General features: G+C 37.1%; 1 protein-coding gene across 2 annotated transcripts in view; it reads left to right on the top strand.

Moving 5' to 3' along the window:
• The window catches only part of unc13bb (unc-13 homolog Bb (C. elegans)), a 110,271-nt gene that overhangs the window by 12,341 nt on the left and 78,485 nt on the right, over window positions 1–19,445 (top strand). For both annotated transcript variants that reach the window (XM_052116764.1, XM_052116763.1), the window contains exons 2-3: window positions 5,503–5,532; window positions 14,671–14,770. In XM_052116764.1, the coding sequence (XP_051972724.1) occupies window positions 5,503–5,532; window positions 14,671–14,770 (130 nt within the window). The remainder of the gene's footprint in view (window positions 1–5,502; window positions 5,533–14,670; window positions 14,771–19,445) is intronic.

Here is a 19,445-nt window from a genome sequence, read left to right as displayed (position 1 = left end):
GTTGACCTCTCTCATCAACAAGGCATTTCCATTTGCAGAACTGCCATTTACTGGGTGTTTTTTTGTTTTTGGCACCATTCTGAGTAAACTCCAGGCACTGTCCCTATTCTGATGGTTGATGTGAACATTAACTGAAGCTCCTGACCCATATATGCATAATTCTATGATTGCACTGCTGCCACACAATTTACTGATTAGATAATTGCAAAAATAAGTAGGCATACAGGTGTTCCTAATAAAGTGCTCAGTGAGTGTATAGACCATAATGGATGTTAGGGTACATTAAAAATTGCCAATAAACTGTACTACTATTTCAGAAAAAATGTGTAGCTGTTGGTGTGTGCCAATCTTAACAGTACAAATGATCCTCTTTAAGATATCAACTAAACCCTTACAACACTTGATGTTACAATAAAGAACGAATGGAAGATTTCTTGCCTCTATGCTCGGTGCACCTGTGATGGTGACTATTTGCAGGTGTGAGTGACTTTGCTGTCACGGAAACGACGCTAATGACAAATTTGTGCACTGCAATGAACAACTATCTTTGTTTTTTGACACACAGAAAAATGCCACACTTTCAGTACAGAAAAAGTGTTAGGGCCGGAATCCCCCCCTTTTTTTTTTATAAACAAAGTGTTGTCCCCAAGACCCTCACATCCTCTGTTGCACTGAGTCCCTGATCTTGAATTGTAATTATTTCATGGAAAAGGATGCATTGGAAACACACTTGCATGCGTGTATCTCAGTGCTTTGTTAACCTTTTGTCTCTACATCGTAATCTCAACATCACAATGTCCTCAAGTCTCTGGTAAACAAGCATGTGCTTGTATGTGTACTATATCTCTGCTGATATCCTGGGAGAGGTGGTACACGTTAGTAAGCCACTGTGATGTATCGTAGGCCACCGTCCAATTCCAGCATCCATCTGGCATATCCATCATCCCTCAGCAGCCAGCACATGGGCTCAAGCAGTTATCAGAAGTAATGTCCTCTAAATCATGACTTAATCCCATAACAGTTATTGTATGGCGGTGGACAGGGTCTTAAACCGAAACATCGTTATTATTATTAAAAAAATTGTGGAATGTAAGCTTGTCTTTTATTTTTTAACTACGTTTTAGTTCAAACACAGAATGCATTGGCACCGAGGTCAGAAATTAACCAGTGTTCAAGGCAAAAGTGCCACAGAAAGTGACATATGTAGGGGCAAAATATAAACTTTACATATTTCTTAACATTCTATTCTAAGCCTAAAGCCAAGTCTTGTGCATGTTTTTAGCTAATTTCTAAAAATCACTCTGAAAAACACTGCCTTAAAAAAAGTACCCATTTTTTTTTTTACTATAGTAAAATTTAGGGATGCACGATCCGAAACCTGGATCAGTGTTGGCACGTGCTGGCTGGCTTTTTTCAGCTTTAGAACGGCACACAACATCTGAGTGCTCAACGCAAACTTGATAGTTGGGCTCACTTTTAACCTGCATAGAGATTGGTACTGGAGAAGCAATTCACCAGATTTTGAAATAAAAGCATATTAAATGATCGTGAACTAGCCCACACACAGTCACTCTAAAGGCCGTGACACACTAAGCCAATGATTGGCCACCGGCCAATGTCGAGCCGTCATTGAGCGTGTGTTGGCCTAGTTTTTGTGGTGTGTTCCGCACCGTTGGCAGTAGTCGGACCCATGTTTGTGGCTTTTTGGACGATTGAACACTTTGAATCTGTGGTGAGCCCGTCGGTGAGACAGATCAGTTTGATTGGTTGTTCAGCTTAGCGAACCAGTGCGCACGAATAAAAACGGAAGTGACGAAAGCAATCAAACGAGGACGTCAAGAGGGCATACACACTGAAGGCTCTTCTCATTTTTCATCTTCATCTCATCTGAGCATTCGTCTGTGGTGAGCGAGATTGGTGTGAAAATGGTAAGCAAGCGCTGGTTTGTTTACGTTTGTATATCCGCAGTCCTTTCTCTTCCGGTTTCCCTTTTTGAATGATGAATACAGACTACTGCCACCTGCTGGTATGGAGTTATTTTCACTCACGCAGGTCCAGAATGAACGTGCTAGTTGGGTGTTGGGTGTGTTCAAGAGCAACTTTTTGGCCCAGACGCAGGCGACATGAGGCAACACCATAGTCTAGTTCTTGGATGTCGGTTTGGTGTGTCTAGGCCTTTAGGTTACTGTTATCTTCGAGTGTTCCATCAAAATAAAAGCCCCAGGGATTTAAAGTTAGGAAATGATGAATGAAATACATTACTTTTGTCTAATCAAATTAAAAATATGTATTATTGTTATTAATAATAAAAATAATAATTCTTATTTTATTGTAATTTTTGTTATTGAAGTACAATAATATTTAAGTTGACTGGGTTACAAAAAGATAACTGTGATTTGAAAAGTGGACTGATATCCTGTTACTGCTGAAGTGAACAAAAAAAATGCGTAAAGAGAACTGGCTACATTTCAACTGAAGGGTTTTACTGGAATTACTTTTATTTGTTCTGCTGCATTTCCAGTTGACTAGTTGAAATAAAATAAAAATAAAATTAAGCAACTTTATGTAATCGTTTTTTGTTTTCTCTATTTTATATTGAAATAATGTGTAACTAGAGTTTTTATTTTCATCATATATAAGAGTACCCCAATCAGCCCCACATAATGAGGTATATATCTTAAGGAAAACGACAACACTTGTATCGGTTAGTGTTTGTGGTGTTTTACAACAAATATCCTAGTTGAAGTTGGATACTGTTGAAAAAGCATTGTTAATTTTCATAATTTCGCTATTGCTAGGCAACCTAAAATAATTGCAAAATTGATTGGGAGGGAAACTGAAATAATTGGGAGGGAACTAGGGCTGAAATATTAGCCAAAATAAAATCGAAATTGCGATGTGACCCAGTGCGATTTTCAAAACGTGAGTGCTGCGATTTTTAAATACATAAATATAACGTGCACTGAGCGCATTATTTATTTAAAGTGCCCTAGATTTACTTTAATTGCACATTTGTGTAATTTCACATACCTCTGTGTTTGGCTGCTACAATTTACTATACGAATTTAAAATAACCCCATGAGAGCGGGTTTTTGTTGACCGCAAGGCAGATGAACCAACTTTGGCCTAAAATCACCCAATTAATGATAGATTGTTCCTGTCACTTCCAATTATCTTTACATATGCTCGATGCATCGTAAAGATGAACATCCCTGTCATGCACAAGGCATACTGGTTCAAGCTCTTGATTAATACTTTTGTTCATGTGTTCTGGTCAATTTGACGCAGACAATTTTGTTATTTAATTATTTTTTAAACGCAAAAAATTTGGACCTTTTTCTTTACATTTGATTGGTTTTATTTCACTTTGATACACCTGTTGTGTTCCCTGTCCAAAATGACCAGCTGTTGGAAATGAATAGATTAGACTACAAAATACAGGAATATTAAGTGTTCAGGAGAATCCCGATCCTTTAGATGAGCACATATGTGGATGTTTGCACACACAAAGTATTCTGATCTTTTGTGCGCGCGCGCGCACACACACATACACACATACACACACAGGTGTGTTGAGTGCCCTTTTGTGCATTGTCTTTCCATGTACAGTACACTCTTTGAGGACTATTCCAAGATATATTTATCATATTATGTTGTTTTTGGGCTCGTTTGAATCGTGATAGTCTGCTTTAAGTTACGTTATGTCATTGTCTATGTTATATGTATGTTTGAGGAAGTAATAAGGAAAAACATGATGAAAGACACTCCTGTTTATTATATTTACGTGTGTCAGTGGGAATTTCATACACTAATACTCACTGCAGTTTGTCCTCTGAATGAAACAAATTTGCTCTTTATATTTCACTAATAGAGATCTTTCCAACGATATACTGTATAACACATGGCAATCTTATCTTTTTTATGTTTTTACCAACTCTGAATATAATTGTTGACCATTTTTTTTGGTTGCAAATTATTAGATCAAAACTATGATTAGATAAATTCTATGCTTTAAAATTACATTTTGTTTAGATCAAGCAAGTTGTTATTAATGTATTACATTATTATTGTTGTTATTATTTATTATAGATATTATTTTTTCTGGAGGGAGTGCCCCCCACTAGCCCGGTATAAACTCAGTTTATTGAATCCATCTATTAATAAAAAATGTTTTTTTAAATATATAATAAAAGGACCTGGGTTGCCTCTGCATCTGAGAGTCATCCTCCGCCACCCAGATTGAGGCGAGTCACTACACCACCATGAGGACTTAAAGGGCATTGGGAATTGGGTGTTCCAAATTGGGGGAGAAAAAAGGAGAGAAAAAAAATATATAATAGAGCTGTTGATTTAATTCAGTGCGATTCATTTTACAATATTAACGCAATTAATCGCATGCCCACGGACCATAATAAGGAAGATTCCAGAGCAACACAAACATTCATTACGTTCTTGTGTTCAAAACACTTGAAGGAGCGCAAATACGATCTAAGGGATCTCAAGATGTGTTTAAAGATTGAGTATTAAACTTATATTTAACTTGACACAGTGATCTAAACATTTTATGTTTATGACGCAACACACCCGAGACGTCTGACGTAGGTGTAAATTGACGGGTCCTTAAACAAGCCCTCATAATAAATCTCCAACTGATTGACAAATTCACTTGTGAAATGGATTGCTGTGAACTGTATGCCAATGATTGACTTATGATCAATAATATAGTAGTAAACAATACATTGTATTCTAAAGCCAATGATCAACTCTTCTGCTACAGGAATGTAAAGCATTTTAGTTATCTGAATATTTTTGATTATATAGGATGATTTATATATATATATATATATATATATATATATATAAGATAACTATGTATAATCATTATATATATATAGTTATTGTTATATGAGGGGCTTTCTCAGTGAATATTTGTATATGCGATTATCTCGATTAATTAATCGGGATGTAATTAATTCTATTAAAAATGTTAATCGATTGACAGCCCTAATATGTAATACAAATATAAAAAAGAATAACAAAACTTGTCATAAATTAAAAAAAAAAATAAAATTGACAAAAAGATAAAATGCAATATCTTGGGATAATACAGCAATATGAGAGATGTATTAATTATCTTAGTGGGGTGATCATTTTTGACTGGAAACACAAAAGGTGATTGCACAAATACAACACAACAAATGTTTTGTTTTGTGTCCGTCCGTGTGCCCATGAAAGCTCTGTGTTTGAGTCGACATAAAATGTTTGTTTTTTTAAGGCATGAAAATGCTTTTCTCAGTTGTGATGCTTGACATGTAAACAACAGCAGCGTGTCTTCAGTCCTCTTAGATAAAGGCAAAAGATCCCTGGTTACTGACTCTGTAGCATTCCAGAACTATATCAATGTTCATCAGTATGATTTCCCACTGTGTAAATAAAAATGTAATTAAAATAATAATGTTCTTTTCTCATTCTGACCATTTTATTTTGTTTTGTTTTTTTCAGTTAAAAAAGCCAAACTTCAAGGACCTCCAGGTAAGCTCATTCTCACTTGTTCTCCTGTTCTTTTGCATGCAGTTCAGAATTATGTAAACGCAACATTTGCTTTGTTCTGGGCCATGGGAAACACATGCAAATCTTGGTTTTGTGGTTCTTGGACGATGTGGTGTTTTGAGACTTGGATTTGTGCTACAATACCCTTCTACTCAATTGTTCATATTTGATGTCATAATTACATCTGAAATATGACATCAGCATGATTTATATCTATGAAGGAGACACTCAGGCTAAATCTAACCATTGATTCCTCTCATTGTGAAATCAGGAAGGTCTTGGGGTTTGAGTGATAATTGATTCTGCATTTTGTTTAGCTCTCCAAATTGTAGTTTGTGAGCTGGTGTGTAAGATCACTGTAGGTTAATCCCTACACTCTCTTTATATGCAAATCCACACAGTGATGGCCTTCATGCCGATCCCATAAGCCCAGTTACTGTGTCCTTAGACTGGAAGGTCAGTTTTAGCGCTGGAATGTTTTTTCTTAGAAATTATAGGCTAAAAAACAATTCTTGTATCATATTAGGACAGCACAAAATGCATTGCACTAGTTATTTGCATAGTACAGCTATTTGCCTTGAGGTTATAGGATGTCTAAAGCTTTATACAAGTAAATCGAATTATTTGCTTCAGTGGGAGGGAACTAGGGCTAAAGTTTTAACCTCTTAAAACTTTTGTTTTTGTTTTTTGCCATTGTTTACTTAAACCTCATGTTGTTCCAAACCTATATTATTTTGTATTTTCTTCAGTGGCGCACACAAGGAAATGCCTGTCTGCATGTTGGTCGTCTTCACATTCATTGCATCTTTGCATATAATAAAAGTGAATGGTGGCTGAGGCTAACATTCTGTCTAACCTCTCCTTTTGTGTCCATATACATTACACAAAATTGTTGGAGCATTTTAATTTTTTTTTACAATACCACACAGAGCCATAGCACTGTTCAATTAATGTTATCAACTTTATAGGAATTGGTACACACATGGCCCATAGAGTCCTATTAAAGCTATGCTTCACTGGGAGTCCATGGTATATACCTGTACCATTGATCGATATACAGTGGACAACAGGCTCTAAACACGTCATTTTGGGTATTGTTTAATGCGTCATTGTTTATTGGTCTGTAGGTTTTTAAATCAGTGTTTGTCATTCTGAAAGCCAGGCTTCCCTAAATAATCATTAAAACCAATAATTGAAACTCTGATTTGCATGACTGATAGCAATGGAAGTTTAAGAACACTGATGTACACCGATTACTCTTATATCAGCACACAGAATAGAAATGTTGAAGCGCTTCTTGAATCGTAGTGCTCTATAACAATGCTCTGTATAAGGAACAATAGAGTAATTTAGGCTGTGTACTGTTTTGTGAAAATGCATGGCAAGCCAGCCTTCCAAACACGTTTGATTATTATCTGTTAGTGGTTATGGTTTACTGATGGAGTCTGTTCAAGGAGTTGCAGCTTGCAGAAAAAAATTATGAGACTTAAAAGCCATCCAGTCTACTGTTTTTCTTTATATATATATATATATATATATATATATATATATATATATATATATATATATATATATATATATAGGCTATAGAGTCACAATCAAAATGCAGTTTGCTAGAATTCCTGAAAAATTAATTTTTTTTGGTGCAAAGGTCTTTCTGTCTTTCTTTTTTTTTTATCTGTCTCTGGTCTGTCTGTCTGTCTTTTTACTGTCTTTTCTTTCATTCTGTCTTTCTGTCTGTCTGTCTTTCTGTCTCTCTCTGTCTTTTTTCCCCTGCTTTTTACTCTTTCTGTCTTTTTACTGTCTTTCTATTCTTTCTTTCTGTCTTACTTTTTGTCTGTCTTTGTCTCTTTTTTCTTTGTCTTTTTAATGTCGTCTTTCTGTATTTCTGTTTGTCTGTCTCTTTCTTTCATTCATTCATTCATTCTGTCTTTTCTGTCTGTCTGTCTTTCTTTCTTTCTGTTTTTTGTCTGTCTTTTTATCTGTCTTTCTTTCTTCTGTCTTTACTGTCTCTTTCTATTCTTTCTGTCTGTCTGTTGTTTCTCTTTTTGTCTGTCTTTTTACTTTTCTCTCTCTTTCGGACTGTTTTTCTGTCTTCCTGTATTTCTGTTTTTACTGTCTCTTTCTATTCTTTCTGTCTGTCTGTCTTTCTGTTTTTAATGCCATCTTTATTTCCATCTGTCTGTCAGTTTTCCCTTCTCTTGTCTTTATTTCTTAATTTTTTTTGTTTATTTTTTTAGTTGGTACAGTATTGTGTACATTTGATGGACCAATATATCACCTAAACCAATTAATGGCACAATATTGTACTATTTTGAGATTATCAGCATCTTGCTACAACATGTCAAGCTGGTTGGGATGTTTTAATAGTGCCACAGTATTTATACTTTTCAGGGGAATCATTGAACAATTACTTTGCTCTTGTCTCTATATTTTAATCTGGAATAGGAGAAAGTATTTGTAAACTAATCTAATGCATATTGCTACTGTTATGAGAGAGCCTCAGTCAAATGCAGAAGGGAAAAAAGTAACAACAAAATGTAATTAGTTATTTATATTAGGAGTAACAAAGATTTCATGGATTACATTTAAAAAATAAAGTTCCCCAGCACTGAAAGGCAGATCATCTATATAACCTCCCCAAACCAAACCGTTAATCACAAGAAGAACAAATGTCTGTGTAAATCGTTTGTAAAAAAAAAAAACACACAATTTGATGTTGGAATTTACATAAGAATAGTTTAGACAAACATTCATTTGCTCCCGGTGTGTTTTCCCCAAACAGTAGTCCACAGTAGCAGTGGGATAAGAAAACCAAAAGGGCTGATTTAAATGAATGAAACAATGGTGGGCGTCTCTGACCCTCTGAGACTCTTAAGTACTCTTAACTTGTATCACACTCTGTCATAACAAGAGCTGTATAAATAATGTCTCGATCGCTCTATACGATCACTTAAGTAAACATACAGTTTGGCACATGCAGCTAAATGCAACACTTTGGAACAGGCCCTATTGTGTAAGAAAGTAAACAATGGAATGAGAATATGCCTGTCAGACATCTGTCTTACTGGATCCACTGATGGAGAGTGTTTATTTTAGCTCCCTAAAACCACTAATACTGTTTGATCAGAGCCAGACTGATCCTGCCTCAAAATGTATGACCTATATTCTAAATTGCAATGCTAGATTAAAAAAAACATGTTTTCGTGGCTTTAAAAAGGGATAGTTCCCCCAAAATGAAAATAGTCTTTCTAATTGTCTTTGTATTTGACAGCAGTGCTGAAATGTTCTCATTTATAACATACAATTATATATTTTTAAGTCGTTCACCACTGTCCACATGTCTTTCGGAGTATCTCTGTTGACCAATAAACTGCTAATACATTTACAGTGGCTGCACACATATAGGACTTCCTTATGTGAACTCACATATACACAAACAACAGACTCCGTGTGACAAAGCAAACTCATCCTGTACCTCATACAACATTCATCAGGTATCTGAAACGAGAATGTCAACTCTCGATTGAGCACTACTTCTGACTAATTTAACGGAAAACTCAACTGGAGTCAATAATTAAAGATGACATGTGGCGCAGTCATGAGGGTTCATGGTTTGTGCAACCTGAAAGAACCCATAAAACCATCATCTTCACATAAGTTCTTACAAATATGCTTTAATTTCAAATCTTTTGTACCATCTTTGTGTAGTTTGACATCATGCATGCATTTTTTGCACAGTATATTATATATATATTCCAAATTATATATATATATAATATACTGTGGAGGCTTCATGCTATTCTCCATGGCATCTACGCACAACTCCCCACATGGCCCACCGAGAGCGAACCACATTATAGCGACCACGAGGAGGTTACCCCATGTGACTCTACCCTCCCTAGCAACCGTGCCAAATTGGTTTCTTAGGAGACCTGGCTGGACTCAATCAGCATGCCCTGGATTCAAACTTGCGACTCCAGGGGTGGTAGTCAGCGTCTTTACTCACTGAGCTACCCAGGCCACACAGTATTTTATCTTTGAAATATAATCGGATTTAGAGAACATTTATGTTGTGATAGGTATTTTCTGTATGTGTTCATAATGGTTTTACACAACAGGGGCCTGGGCACCAAAATACAGTAGTGAGACGTCACTAAAGCCCAATTTAAAACTGGTATCAACTAGGGATGCACCGATCCAGCTCCGATACTGAAGCTTTTAGATGGATCGGGTATCGGTCCGACGATCCCAATCCAAATTCGATACTGTGTGTTAGTCATGTTCGTTACTGTCAAGCTCAAAAAATTACATAAAAGAACAATAAAAACACGAAGCAGTTCATATGACGCGTGCATTTTATTTAAAGCCACTTGAAGATGTGTGATTGCTCTGTGAATCACAAAAGGTGGTGTTTAATAAGTAAATGTATCAAATGCATGCGCAGCTCCAGCAGCACGCTGCTCTATTTACACCCACACACTCGCGACTATTTTTAGTCTTCATGCAGTGCACAATATTTGTGCACTACTCACAAACAACATCCCAGAGGTAGATGCTCAATACTTCGGTTCAATTATAATATTTAGAATGGCACCGGAGGTGCATTTTACCAGAATTTGAATAAGAAGTGAATTAAACTACTGTGAACTTGCCTGCAAACAGACACATACAGGACTTCCTGGAGAGTTCAGAATGTCAAAATAAAAGCGGTTTAAATGTTAAAGGTGCACGATTGAGATATATTACTATATATTACTTTTATAATATATTATTATTTGTTTACAAATTATTTAAGTTGAATGGGTACCAAAAAAATAACTGTGTGAATGAAAAGTAAAACTAAATAGTTTTACTTGTTTCAATTGAATTACTGTTCATTTTGCTGCTACATTATCCAATATACTAGTTAATAATAAAGTTTTTCTTAATAAGCTATACATTTATATTGAAATAAGGTGTAGTTCGAGGTTTGTGTTTGTTTACATAATAAAGAGCACCATAATTTGATTTACAAGTATTTCTGAGTGAAACCAAATATTCAGATTAAAGAAATGTAATTTTGGAATTTGATTTTATCCACTGGAAATTGATTGGATCGTGAAAAGGGAGTTTCATAACAAAATGGGTCAGCCTGATCTCATGAAATTTATGTGACATTGGCAACATTTTTCAAACCAGAATTACATGGTATTTTGGCTGCCGAAAGTGTGAAATGTTGTAATCAGACAAGGTTTTTTAAGGTGAATATTAGATGAACGTTTTAATGAGTAAATCATACTGTACCTCCCTAACCTAAAACTTTAGCCTAAACCTAAAAAATAGTTTCTTAAAAGATAAATGAGAGGTGAACAAAACCGACTTAACAATGCCTTAACCTAACCGATAGTGTTTTAAAAGCAAATTTAACATGAAAAGCACATTTACTGAAGCAACCTTGTGTCGCTTGCCTGGGCTCGATGTTCGGCCTCCAAGTTCAGAATCCAACACACTATCAGGTGAGCTAGAGGGGAAGCTAATCGTGTTGGAATACATGTATAAATGTCGTTGGGTCTGTAATACAAGCGTTAAAATGTATAATTTGTCAAATGATACAGTAAAAGTGTTTCGAGATCATAATAAGTGTTTATAAAGTCGTAATCAGCTGTTGTAGTCGTGATTTTCGTGAAAGTGAATAAAATGCACAGTTGTTGTAGCACCTCTAGTGTTCATTTCACCAGGAAATTGCATCAAAACATAGAAAGCAGCAGGTAAAAATTGAGCTATTTTATTGTTCATTCTATGAGACTAGGTTAAAATTGGTCCAGGTGGTTGGAGGAGAGGGGTTGAAAAATAACGTCAGCCGAAAAATCCAAGTCGTTTCAGAGGTGGAGCAAGTTGCAACATTTTGCTAAAAGATTACAAAGACAAAGTTTTCTTTCGAATAACATGCACAGATTGATAGGATCAGTTTTAATTTCATGTTGACTTAAATACTAAGCAGGAAATGCACCTACCCATAAAAAATGGTGTCTTTGTGAATTAATTGGATAGTATTTTTGCCCCTCTGTGTCTCATTTGAACTGGTTCGTGGTGATTTTTGTTGTCATGGAGAAGCCCATTTCCTTTTGTCTCTGAGGGAACCTGTTGAAACATGGAAACAAACACTGCACAGCCAACTGAAAGTTTATCATATCTGTGTTAACAGCTGACGTGTCTTCCACTGTTCTCATGAGCTGAACTCATTGACATAAAGCTGTTCAGCTGTTTTGTAATAAAACAATGAACCACAAGAGGCTGTGCATTACAATGATTATAGCATGGTTAAAGGGTGTTTATAGTCAAAATATAAAGAAGCATTTTTAAAATCACTGTGATGCATAGCATCTCGTGTGGCTATGTGGTAGTAACTATGGTTACTGTAGTAAAACCATGGTACATTTTTGCAACTGAAGGTCAGGGTTAGGCTTAGGGGTTGGTGTATGGTGTCTGTGGGACTCTAAATAAACAAAATAGGCTCACTGCAGTGATGCCCCTACTGTATGTTAATATTGTATACCGCCCATACTGTACGCTTGTTAAAACGGTCCAGAATGCCGTTCTTACACAATTTAACCCCTGGTTATAACCAAAGTAAAATCTTTCCATTTTATGTTGAAAAGTAAACTTGTATATTGCTCTGCCAAAAACAATTAATTTGGCTGGCATTTACTTTGTTTTGCAATATATAATTACTGGTGCTCACTAAGGCAAGCATCAATATTACTATAGAATTGCTCTGAATTAAAGCTAAAGTATGTAATTTCTGCACCAACAAATGGAATTACAAAAATAAACAGCTTTCTAAATACGCCCCCATCTGCCATTAGTCAAACAAAGAGATAGTCCCACCCCAACTCACGGCATTGGTTGAGAAACTTTGTTGGAGCGGGTCCAAGCAGGTCGCTCAAAACAAACAGAGCAATTTTCGTAGCGAAAATTAACCTATGATTGGCTTACTTAAATTTGCATATTAAGCTGGGATAGTAGAAAGTATTTTAACACAGAAAAAGTTATATACTTCATCTTTAAGAATTGGGGCTTTCTAAAAACCTTGTGATGCGTAACTCATTCCACACTGTTTGTGCAAGAGATAAATTATACCTTAAATTGTGTATCTTATTTAGAAGTGAGACTTTGTTTATTGATTTCAAGGTCAGGCTATGGGGGCATTGCATCTGGATCATTCCAGTGGCTGCTTGCATATGTGTGGTGCTGGTCTGGCTCTGCAAATGTTTATATGTCTGTTGATACTCTGGTGGGGATGGATGGGGTGGTGGATTGATGCACTATAGGTGGGAGGGGACTGCTGGGTGGCACGCTGGCTGAGTACATCATAGGGCACGTGTTGGCCAGCCCCCATCACTGGCAGAGCAGGAATTGAAGAGTGTTGGTTATGTCACTGTCTCGTAATCCTTCTGCTGTTTGATTCTGGTTTGTACGTGACGTGTGTGTATACTGTAAGTGTGTTTTTGCATAAAGAAGTGTACCAAAAGGACCATCTTTATCAGTTTGACTTAAAAGGGTCCATACAGACAAACTTTGTGTAACACCTTGATTTTAAAATATTTCCAAATAGCCCACAAGCTTTAGTGTCTATGATATTCTGGTCTGGTCATTTTATCATCCGTCATGTGCAAATCCTTTATTTGGTAGCTTGGAAAGTAATGGCACTCCTCTCCTCAAGTCCGTAGCCCAACTGGAGTGGGACAAGTTGTGCTTCCAAGTATGAAGTGTGAAGTATGAGCAAAAGTAACAGTGATGCTTATTATTAAACCAAAAGAGAAACTGATTTTAACAAGGCTAAGATCAAGTTTATGTACAGCCTTTGAAAACAATGTCTAAATCCTTGCAACTGAATTAGGAATAATTTGTAAATTATGCATTCACAAAGCTGATTAACTAATGCTTTTGCCTCTGTTGTGCGATCTCATGCTATATTATGAAGGTCGGGTCTCTCTGTCTCATTGGTGTTGGGGGTTGGGAATCAAACTAATCTTGACTCTCACTCACAGCATTATTGCTCTGGATTAATTTGGTCACAATCCAGTAACATGTGGTTTGGGATTCCCAGTCATTCTACAAACCTGCATTAGTATTTTAACAACCAACATGTACACACCATCTCAAAAATTAATTGGAGTAGTTTGAAAAAGTGTTTTTTTTTTTTTTCGTCTGCCAGTCCAAAAATAGTAAGTCCAATCACTTAGAAAAGTAATGGCTCACCTCAACAAGCTTAAAGTTTAAAAACCCCATGAAATGACAAGCATAGATATCTTTCCTGTGTTAACGTACACTCACTGAGCACTTTATTAGGAACACTACTATCCTAATATAGTGCTCGATGTGGTCTTCTGCTGTTGTCGCCCATTTGTCTCAAGGTTCAACGTGTTGAGCATTCTGAGATGCTGTTCTGCTCACTACAATATTACAGAGTGGTTATCGGATTTACCGTAGCCTTTGTCAGCTCGAACCAGTCTGGCTATTTTTCGTTTACCTCTCTCATCAACAACACATTTCTGTCCGCAGATCTGCCACTCACTGGATGTTTTTTGGCTCCATTCTGAGTAAACTGTGTAGAGACTGTTGTGCATGAAAATCCCAGGAGATCAGCAGTTACAGAAATACTAAAACCAGCCCGTCTGGCACCAACAATCATGCCACACTCAAAATCACGGTCATCACATTTTTTACCCATTCTGATTGTTGATGTGAACATTAACTCAAGCTCCTGACCTGTATCTGCATGATTTTATGCATTGCACTGCTGCCAAACGATTGGCTGTTGGCAGTTGTTGCCGTCTCAACTATTGGCCCTTCATTATGTAAATTAAGCTTTCACCTGAAAATTGCTGGGAAAAATCAGCTAGCGTTGCGCCGGCCTAACACATCTGATTCTATTGATTAGCTAATTAGTAGAGTGTTCCATGATCTGAATTGATTGTCAAATAAGGGAAACATCCTAAATGTGTAGTGTTCGTGGTACTCCAGGAATGGATTGAGAAGCGCTGAGCTATGTTAATAGTGATGCTTGTCTTAGCAAATACCACATTCTTTTTATTAAAACATCATATGATAATTTTTTTTCTCTTTTACCTGTAGATAAATTCAATGCCTATGTGACGCTGAAGGTGCAAAATGTGAAGAGCACGACCATCAACGTGCGAGGAGACCAGCCATGCTGGGAGCAGGACTTCATGTTGTAAGTTAGAGATTTCCTCTTTATCATGTTTTGGAAGCATAACACAGCACTGTAAAACCCCAAGTATACTTCGGTCAGACTGTTTTGAAGTAATTAGTGGGTCCACAAGGTGGCAACACTCACATTTGAGTGGTTGCTTTCACAAAGAAGTTTAAGAAGAAGAGATTTAATCGCTGCTAAACAACAGGAGATGAAGGTGGAAAGAGCACATGTGTGAGGAGGCCAGGAGAAACCTGCATGTGTATAACTCAAGTTTAAAGGAATATAAAGACATCCATATGGGTCTAAACTCAATAAGATAAATAGTGAAGTTTCTCATAGCAGTTGTAGCGCGCATACACCATCCTCCTGTGTATGCGTGCATAGTCAAATGAAGTATAGCTTGAAAGGCTAGCATTAGACTGTATGCAGACTCTAAGCGTTCGCATCCAAATAACTAATTATACTTTGGGTTTAACACCACATCCTTGGCTACAACACTGTATTGATATAATACTAGAGCTTTAGGAATGTACCACTCTGAAATTTGGAGAGGGTCCAAAATTCTCTCAGCTAGTCATCCAACCCCCAAGGAGTGCTTTGAAAGTTATATATGTGGCCATTTTGTGTAACATACTAAACAAATGACACACAAATACACTGGGAATCAGTTTGTGGACAGAGACATTTTCATTCAAGGGCCTTAAAATGAAACCTAAACCCGACAAGTAACTGAGACCGTGTGACTCAACCCTACCTGACTCGACCGGTACTGCCAGATTTTAAGCCCAAACCAGAAATCGCTCACTCTCTTTATAATTTCTTCTCCATGCAAGTATTGTTGCAAGAGGTTGTATTTTATTTACTGCAAGCATCATAGGCAACATTTGAAACAGAATAGTAACAGTAAACATACAGCGTTTTAACTACCGATGTGTCAATGTCTCATCCAAAAACTGACTTTTGGATTAGTGGGGTGGAGTACTAACATTAGTGATTTTAGTGGGGATGTGAGGTGCAATTCTCAAATTTATTTAGACATGTAACTTCTTAGAAAGTGTTTTTGCATGATAGCTTGCTGTTTTTAACAGTGAATAACTGCTTAAAGGAATAGTTGTAGTAAAAAAGGTAAAAACTGCTGGCTGTTGTGAACTAGATACCCACAATATTATCTTGCAGATCTGCACTTTTCAATGTGCAGCGAGGATCGCCCTGAAGCACTCCGGGTTAAACTGAAGCACGTCATTCTGCGTTCAGGATGCGCATAAGCAATTTTTTGTTCCACTCTGTATTGGAGCCTTCTTTTTCATCTAACTTTTATATAACAAAGCCTAATTATACTTTATTACCCTTTACATCTGCTAATCATTCAAAAAACTGACGGAATAGTCAATTCTAAAAATAGAATTGTTTTACACTAGAGCAAAAGGGGGAAAATAGCCTGAAACTCTGTAGTTTGTCAAGATCTTGCCGTGCATGTGTCGTGTTGCAGACATCTACTTCTGCTGTTGCCCTACAGAACTGAAGTCACATGATATGCAACTTGCAGACACAAAGCATCAACTGGTTTAGAAGTAAATGTGTAAGCTGGCACAACACCTTCCTCAAACATCTAAACCCTGATCTACCATGATTTCTCATGCCGCTGCTTCTGTTGTTATAGTGCACCACATGGCTTTATGGCTCTCACCCAGAGAACGTGCAACATTTCCAAGAATTTGTTTTTTTCTATGCAAAGAACAGGTGGCTTATTCCAGTAAATGAAAATGGCTCCATGTTCTTTGTTGCTTATTTGTTTCTCTCTCAGAGATTAATATCTGCTTGGTTAGATTCCCGCCCTGTCTTCACATTACATTTATGTGTTCTTAACACCCCGTGACTGGGATGGAGTTTGCTATGCTGTCTCACCACAGCTTGAATCTTACCTGTTTACCTATTGAACACTTGTAGAGCTTGTCCATGTCACAAGCTCATGCATTAATTAATTATTATATGCTTTTGTTATTACTTTTGTGACATTAATACTAGATTTGAGTTATTTTGTGTACATATTGAAAGTGCCCTCTTCCTCCAAGCCCATGTAAATGTAGTTTGTCAATTAGTCATAATTTATTAAGAAATGGAAGACATTATCTGTAGTGCATCAACTGTTATTCATAATGGTAGAGGGCAACAGTGATCCTCAATATTTTCAGTGCATTGGTTCGGGAAGTTCTGGTCAGTGGTGACCCCTTACCGAGATTCCCATTGCCATGGTGACTTCTGATTGGTCGATTTCAAGTTATGTGTATCTTTCAAATTCAAAGTCATGACTACATAATGCAGATAAACCCAGTAACCACCCGTAAAAAATGTGTCTTGGGCCCCAGTCACCAGTCCTGGTCACCGGTTAACAAAACTTCCCTTCATCCCCATTAATGACTTGATGCTTTCTTGTCCTCATGGAACTACAGAAAGCCAGATATCCTTGTACGTTAACAGAAACATTCAATGTAGTCAGGCTTTTGTGTGTCTTTGCTCTCAGAGGGGCATTTAAAAGCCACATCCAGGTTAATTAAATAATGTGTGCTCCCTCTGAAACGGATTCAGTCCACCAGAGAGGATAAACAATGAGCACATTTTATTATGTAATGATTACTGATTGTACAGTCATCAAGAGTTGTGCATCATATATAATGAATCCATCTCAACAGTATCTATCTGAACATAATTACTAACATTATTTGTGTACATTTCTGCACTTGGTCTTTTAGTTGGAGATTTACTCTCTTTTAAGTTGTGCTATACGTAAACTTAATGGTTTTATGAACAACTTACACAGAAGTAAAGTAATGAGGCACTTTCATTCTTTTTGTCATTGACAATCTTTTATTATTTACAAAAATTCTGCAGCACTTTATATTAACTTTATAAAGTTATTTATAGGCATTATGTAATATCTGAACTGTTCAGTAGTTGAGAATGAGTTTTCATATTTTCCTCACTGTATATATATATATATATATATATATATATATACAGTGAGGAAAATAAGTATTTGAACACCCTGCTATTTTGCAAGTTCTCCCACTTAGAAATCATGGAGGGGTCTGAAATTGTCATCGTAGGTGCATGTCCACTGTGAGAGACATAATCTAAAAAAAAAAATCCAGAAATCACAATGTATGATTTTTTAACTATTTATTTGTATGATACAGCTGCAAATAAGTATTTGAACACCTGAGAAGATCAGTGTTAATATTTGGTACAGTAGCCTTTGTTTGCAATTAAACGTTTCCTGTAGTTTTTCACCAGGTTTGCACACACTGCAGGAGGGATTTTGGCCCACTCCTCCACACAGATCTTCTCTAGATCAGTCAGGTTTCTGGGCTGTCGCTGAGAAACATGGAGTTTGAGCTCCCTCCAAAGATTCTCTATTGGGTTTAGGTCTGGAGACTGGCTAGGCCACGCCAGAACCTTGATATGCTTCTTACAGAGCCACTCCTTGGTTATCCTGGCTGTGTGCTTCGGGTCATTGTCATGTTGGAAGACCCAGCCTCGACCCATCTTCAATGCTCTAACTGAGGGAAGGAGGTTGTTCCCCAAAATCTCGCAATACATGGCCCCGGTCATCCTCTCCTTAATACAGTGCAGTCAGCCCTGTCCCATGTGCAGAAAAACACCCCCAAAGCATGATGCTACCACCCCCATGCTTCACAGTAGGGATGGTGTTCTTGGGATGGTACTCATCATTCTTCTTCCTCCAAACACGGTTAGTGGAATTATGACCAAAAAGTTCTATTTTGGTCTCATCTGACCACATGACTTTCTCCCATGACTCCTCTGGATCATCCAAATGGTCATTGGCAAACTTAAGACGGGCCTTGACATGTGCTGGTTTAAGCAGGGGAACCTTCCGTGCCATGCATGATTTCAAACCATGACGTCTTAGTGTATTACCAACAGTAACCTTGGAAACGGTGGTCCCAGCTCTTTTCAGGTCATTGACCAGCTCCTCCCGTGTAGTTCTGGGCTGATTTCTCACCTTTCTTAGGATCATTGAGACCCCACGAGGTGAGATCTTGCATGGAGCCCCAGTCCGAGGGAGATTGACAGTCATGTTTAGCTTCTTCCATTTTCTAATGATTGCTCCAACAGTGGACCTTTTTTCACCAAGCTGCTTGGCAATTTCCCCGTAGCCCTTTCCAGCCTTGTGGAGGTGTACAATTTTGTCTCTAGTGTCTTTGGACAGCTCTTTGGTCTTGGCCATGTTAGTAGTTGGATTCTTACTGATTGTATGGGGTGGACAGGTGTCTTTATGCAGCTAATGACCTCAAATAGGTGCATCTAATTTAGGATAATAAATGGAGTGGAGGTGGACATTTTAAAGGCAGACTAACAGGTCTTTGAGGGTCAGAATTCTAGCTGATAGACAGGTGTTCAAATACTTATTTGCAGCTGTATCATACAAATAAATAGTTAAAAAATCATACATTGTGATTTCTGGATTTTTTTTTTTAGATTATGTCTCTCACAGTGGACATGCACCTACGATGACAATTTCAGACCCCTCCATGATTTCCAAGTGGGAGAACTTGCAAAATAGCAGGGTGTTCAAATACTTATTTTCCTCACTGTATATATATTTGAATCTGTATGTCACATTTTAAGAAAATAAGTGATGATTGCCAGGGGATTGCAATATATTGAGTTGCTA

The sequence above is a fragment of the Xyrauchen texanus genome, chromosome 44 (assembly GCF_025860055.1).
Source record: "Xyrauchen texanus isolate HMW12.3.18 chromosome 44, RBS_HiC_50CHRs, whole genome shotgun sequence".
NCBI lineage: Eukaryota > Metazoa > Chordata > Actinopteri > Cypriniformes > Catostomidae > Xyrauchen > Xyrauchen texanus.
This window is presented reverse-complemented; position numbering and strand designations above follow the sequence as displayed.